Raw genomic sequence first — 6025 nt, forward strand, 5'->3', positions numbered from 1 at the left:
TGATTGTATTGTTGTATCGCATCTGTATCTGAATTGCACCATCAGCAGTTTGGGAGTCACCCGGTACATATCGTTTTCAGTCGTCTGGTTTGGCTTGGTTTTGCCCTGCGTGAACTGCAATATAGAATTTCTTTTTAGTTGAAGTTGAAGTGACTAAAATTACCCTGACTTAAATTTTCTAAGATACTCAATAATCTTGTATGGTACTCTGAATTACGAGCATGGCTTGGTGTTCATGCGTGAATGATGATGTACAAGAATTAATGATGAGGTTTCTGAATTTTGGGCTTCGTTATGCAATCTAGTGTTTGTTATACATGAACTGCAATTGTGCAAGAGTTACTGGCGTTATAAGCAGAGCAACAAACTATCAGATTCGTTGGTTGCATTGTTACCCGCTATCAGTGTTTATCATTGCTGTCAAGCAAGTAATTAGTCATGCTGATGAGACATTTAAATTGTGGATCAGATTAAATATTGGTGATTAAGTTTTAATACTACAGAACAAAAGTACAGCAACGATATTTGGGCTGTCTACACAAGTGAAAAGCATCCAAATTCTACATGATCTGCTGCAAACCTTCAAGAAATTATAAACCTCAAAAATCTACCAGAATAAATATCCTTAGTATGGAAAGCCTGTTTGCACTTGCGAAGTGAAGTGCCAACCCTGGACTGTTCGTCTGTCACAAGGGCAATGCTGAGCAACCATCCTGTCTAACTCGCTTACACAGCATGTAGACTACAATATGCTGCACTGCCGTTAAGCCTCTCTGAAAATGTGAAACCGATGTCTAGGTGGAAGCTCTAGAAGATGTAAACGTTAAGATCCTATACGTTCTGAAAAACTTCATCTGGAACATAGAATGTTACATCCACATGTACATGACAAGAGGGCTGGCGACAAGTTCAACAATTCTAAACACCAATCTTCGGTTTTGAATATCATGTATTCGAGGTTGAATTGGACTCTACCCTGTGTTCTGAATACCTGCGGCAATGCCCTTCATAGTAATAATCATGGTGTCTTCCAAGCCAGGCGCAAACTCAGTCGTTGGGTTTAGCGTCACTGGATCCGAGGCAGGCTTTGTAGACTTGGGAGACTCAGACTGTGTTCCTTGCCCGGTCTGCTCTCGCATCTTCTTGAGCGTAAAAGCTTGTTGCACATTGAGAGCAGTGATGACGGGTTCTCTAAGTCGAAGACGCTGCTTCAGAGTAGGATTTCCTTGAAGGATATCCGTATGTCTCGCAATCTGCAGTGTCCAGAAAACGTAAACTGTTGAGCTTACAAGGTGGATCTACATTCTAGTAACCATTTTTTACAGAAGGATTGAAGGTGGCTGGAAAGAGGAGAAAAATACACCTTCAGAAGATGCGACTTGGTCTCGTTGTACTTCTCCCGCAACTCTTCACCTAAGGGCTTCAACTCTTCAGGTACAAGCAAATTATCGTACAACTCGGCAATTCGAGGGTCACCTTTGGCGAAAACCATCTCCACTAAGTCGATCGTCACTCGGAAGAAAGGCCATAGATCATACATCCGGGAGAGAGTATCGAAATTCCCCGGCCCGGCTTCCAACGCCTGCTTTAAAGCAGCACCAAGTCCTAGCCACACAGGCAAATGGAAACGTGTTTGTGTCCAAGCGAAGATCCATGGGATTGCTCGCAAGGATTCAATGCCGCCACTGGGTTTGCGTTTCGATGGACGACTGCCGATGTTCATTCGCCCATACTCTAGCTCCGGTGTGGCCTGCGAGATTTCAATTACAATCAAAGCCTTTTTCAGAAAATTCCAGGAATTTTATTCAAAATAACACATTCGATCATCGTGAAATAGCATCACAAGACTCAATCGAAAGACAGATATCTTACTGTTCGAAAATACTCCACAAATCTAGGATTTTTGAAGACGATGGAACGGTACTCGTCGGTAGCAATCACTGCCATGAAGTCCATGAGGTCTCTCCACTCAGGCTCTGGTGCAATGGGAGGATTCATTCCATGTTCAAGCGTAGCAGCAGTGAAACGCTGCAATGTCCTGAAGCACAAGTGTTCCTCCCCGAACGACTGCTCAATAACCTCTCCTTGAATTGTAACTCGCAACGATCCGTTAATGGTGTCTGGAGGCTGAGACAGAATAGCAAGATGTGTCGGACCTCCACCCCTGCCAACGGTGCCTCCACGACCGTGAAACATCGTGAGTCGGACTTCATACTGCTTTGCCACTTTCACGAGATCCTCTTGTGCCTTGAACATTTGCCATGCTGCTGACAAACGACCCGCATCCTTTCCAGAGTCGGAGTAACCTATCATAACCTCTTGCTTACCGTTGATGCGACTGAGGTACCAGTCAATAGAGAAGAGACGTGAAAGCGTGGCCGGGGCTGATTCCAAATCAGCTAGCTTCTCAAACAAAGGCACCACTCGCAGAGGAGTCGGGATATGGGACTCGCGCTGCAAGAGCTCCACTGCCAAGACATCTGATGGAGCAGTTGCCATGGAGATGATGTAGGCGCCAAAGCAATCTTCCGGCAACTCTGCAATGACTTTGAAAGTATCCAGAACATCCTTCACTTCCTCTGTTGTCGGCATATCGGGTCCAAACAAAGGCCTCCTACCGCGAAGCTCAGACAGGAGCCAGTCCTACATCACATAGCTCACGTTTCTCAGGGGGAGCAGGTCAATTGCAGCAACAAAAGTTGCAAACTTGCAAAACTTCTCTCTCCAGAATACAGATTGCTACAAACGGTGGCATTGGAGGGGCACGTCATAGACCTGGCGCTGCTCTTCAGACCAGTCGCGATAAGATCCTATACCAAGATAGTTGGTTATGGTATCCAGCACATCAGTATGGCGATCAGATTCTTGTCGGATATCAAGCTTTACCAAGCTCAATCCGAAGCACGAAACTTGGCGCATGAAATCTAGAAGACTGCCGTCGGCAATTGGCTTGTCTCCAGTTTCACACAATGACCTATGGCACAGCTCCAAAGGCTCAAGAATCTGTGAAAACCAGAGGAATGAATGAATAAATAAATAGAATTCCCTCATTAACCTGCATTCTTGCAAAGAGAAATTGATCATAACACATGCAAGACACACAGATGCAACTAAAATAAGAGGCTTGCAAAAACACCTGAGATTTTTCGGTGAACGTGTCTTCCAGATTGATGTCACTCTTGCCGTTGGCTAGCAACTGACGCATCCGCTCCCGCGTGTTGTACAGCTTGTCACGCATGTTTCCCAACAATACTCGGAAAGGTTCGTTGGGTGGAATGTGTTTCCAGAACTCTGAATTCATCAATCCATCAGTAAGTAATTAGCACTCTAGTGAGTCACGCTATGTAAAAGTGTGCACAAAAATTCAGCACAGAATTAAACCAAATGCACAAAATCAACAAAATCGTCTCTTAACAATACCAAAACAGAGTTTTACCAGTATAATGCTTCGACTCTTTCTTAGTTTGCGCCTCCAGAATCGCCACCCTCTGTTTGAGCTCGTCACTGCAGCGCCACATAGACAGCTGCATCGATAGTAAAGCAGAACCAAATCATCAACATAACAAGTATGTCCATGCTGGAGCTTAGAAGTGGAAGTGGAAGTGAAAGCGGACGAGAAAGAAATTCCAGAGCCTAAGGATTCCATCTAGCTGTTGAATCGCAGCTTAAATACCATACCTCGAACATCAGATCTTCAATTTGAGAGTAGTAAAGATTAGCTGCCATCAATCGAGCCAACAAACACACGTCTCTTGTCACGTCGGGGGTGACACGTGGGTTTCCTGATTCCAGAGTTCCATAAATGAGTAAAACGCGTTCACGTTACTACAGCAAGAAAATCGATAGTGATGGAGAGACAAATGATAAAAGGCTGAAGAGCGAGGTCTGAATGTTACCATCGCGATCACCACCCATCCATGAGGAAAATTGGATAAGAGGTACGTCATGTGGCAAACGCTCCTTCACGCCGATTCCTTTTAAGGCAGTATCGACGCGTCGTAAGAACTTGGGCAATCCGTTCCAAATAGTTTCATGGAAGTAACTCATACCCGCACGCATCTCGTCCTGAGGTGCTGGCTGTGACCGCCGGATCTCGTCAGTGCGAAACGCAGCTTGTATCTGTATAAAAGAACAGTGAAAAAAACTAAAATCATTAATCAGAATAGATATACAGTGAAGGACATTAGCTAAGGGAGACGGAAGCATTCAGGAAAATCGTTTGCCTCATTTGTAGACAAGAACAAACCTCCCTTTGCAGGGCCTCGTCTAGTTCCTGCTTCTCCTCGGCTGTGACATCTTTCTGGTACATCTGTGACAGGCAATCTCGAATCCTGTCGGTGAAAATCCGCTGGATTAATATGAGGCGAAGAAAAATTAGCGAAATTATTCTGCAGGTGCTTGAAGAGATGCAAAGAAGACAAGTGTAGAAAAAAACGAAATTCAAAACAAATATATGAGTTCGATTGGGAACTCTCACCGAGAATGCTTCTGCAGCAGAGATCGACGAACAGATTGGGTTGGATGGGCTGTGAAGACTAGGTCCACAGTTTGTTTCTTCAGGGCCTCAAAAATCTCATCAGGGGATTTATGCAGCTCGTCCTTTAACCGTTGAAACGTCTGGTCCAAATCAGATTCTGTCAATGCACTGTTTTCATCGCCAATGTTTCCCTTCTTGTTGGTCGGACGACGATAGGCAATCTGGATCTCCTCTGCAAGATTTCCGAGGTTGAGCATGTGCGAAAAAGAACTGGCCACCACGATCGAATCAGTCGGGTTTAGATTATTCAGCAAAGACGACAGTTGCTGAAGTTTCTCCTCCTCCCTGCTATGGGAATTGGCAAACGCTCCCGCCAATTCGTAACAATTCATTACCTGTAGTTAGCAAGATACAAATCGTATCAGATGATGTTCCTTGAGGACAACATATTAAATTTGAAACCTGGCAACAATCCAGGCCTGCGCATGCAAACCTTCAGGAATGCATATGTACAGACTCAGAAACTTGTAACACTTACCAGTCTGGCATTTCCTTGCTCTCTTTGAAAAGATTGCAAAACAAAACAAAAAAACAGCTATAGATCATTAACATCCAAGAGTTCAAATCTCTGACAGATATAGTAGTCATTCGTGGCGCAGCAAGATTTGGGAAACTTTACCGTTTCTCTCATGCTTTTGCCGTGCAAACTTTCAAGGATGTCGAGGAACCGGTTTCCTAACTGGGAGCCGTAATCAACGAGCATGTCATCCTCTGATACCTTTTTCGGCACCAGCAGCCTCATCGGGGCATCGATAGACTTAATCTTCTTTAAAAACGCCATCTTTGTGTGTGTGTGTGTGCACGCAAGTTAATATTCAATCCCCACAATACAATATAATGTTCAATCCACGTCTTCCGTCCAACACCTTCTCTCTTCTCAACTTTCGAACTTCCAGGAAATCCACCCTACGTTGCTCGTCCTGCACCCCTACAGATTGTGACTCAATTCTAGAGCCACTGCAACCTTCCTGATAAGACGGTCACCTCGCGCGTCGCTGCTTAAGGGCGCTAAACTCACCACCAAACAAGAGCAAAAACGTGTAATCAATCACCAAGTTCATCAGACTTCAAATTCCAACCCCACAGATCCAACTCGACTCTCTCCAGCTGGCGGAGAATGTTTGCTGTCACGCTCGAGTCCAAGGTCTACTGCTTGTATTTATACGCACTTCGACTGACCAATTGGGGATTGCATGGGACGCACTCAAACTGGACGCCGCACAAGCTTGGCCCGTCCCCAGGCTAACAAAAGCGATCCAAAGAAGAATCTACTGTAGGCGAATCTGGCACTAAAGTGAGTCATTCCGGAGGCTGCTAAAGTGAGAATCTCGTCGAACCTGCAGTATTAATTAGCAAGCAGGAGGGCCCGGCACTTTCTCTGGCAAATGCTCGTGCGATGTGGGAGATTCGGCACCCACCACTGCGGATGCTGCGCTTACAACTTCTAGAAGAATCTAGATTATTGGGAGTCCTTGAAATATTAGAAGG

At 45.0% G+C, this 6025-nt stretch overlaps 1 protein-coding gene across 2 annotated transcripts; it reads right to left on the bottom strand.

The window, feature by feature from the left end:
* Positions 1-442: 442 nt before the first annotated feature.
* Positions 443-5725, bottom strand: LOC112283440 (phosphoenolpyruvate carboxylase). 2 transcript variants are annotated; one of them, XM_024522084.3, is made up of 11 exons: positions 5157-5725; positions 4478-4872; positions 4247-4331; positions 3897-4119; positions 3679-3782; positions 3437-3524; positions 3137-3291; positions 2776-3003; positions 1873-2643; positions 1364-1750; positions 443-1253 (listed from the first exon to the last, which is right to left on the bottom strand). In XM_024522084.3, exons 1-11 carry the CDS (start codon positions 5316-5318, stop codon positions 972-974), a joined length of 2880 nt encoding a protein of 959 aa, XP_024377852.1. In that variant the 5' UTR covers positions 5319-5725; the 3' UTR covers positions 443-971. The 2 variants fall into 2 exon arrangements, with proteins under 2 accessions (XP_024377852.1, XP_024377853.1); XM_024522085.3 differs by lacking the exon at positions 5157-5725 and having other exon boundaries at positions 4247-4348; positions 4478-4602.
* Positions 5726-6025: the final 300 nt, after the last annotated feature.

Source organism: Physcomitrium patens, chromosome 6, assembly GCF_059467195.1.
Source record: "Physcomitrium patens ecotype Gransden chromosome 6, ASM5946719v1, whole genome shotgun sequence".
Taxonomy (NCBI): Eukaryota; Viridiplantae; Streptophyta; class Bryopsida; order Funariales; family Funariaceae; genus Physcomitrium; species Physcomitrium patens.

What these genes read in the sequence shown, in the direction of transcription:
- LOC112283440 (XM_024522084.3), bottom strand. Translation starts at nt 5,318, where the DNA reads ATGGCGTTTTTAAAGAAGATTAAGTCTATCGATGCCCCGATGAGGCTG. An exon ending in ACGAGGCCCTGCAAAGGGAG is followed by an intron (nt 4,120 to 4,246) that starts GTTTGTTCTTGT and finishes TCTTTTATACAG; the next exon opens with ATACAAGCTGCGTTTCGCAC. An exon ending in CGTTCACCGAAAAATCTCAG is followed by an intron (nt 3,004 to 3,136) that starts GTGTTTTTGCAA and finishes TGGTTTTCACAG; the next exon opens with ATTCTTGAGCCTTTGGAGCT.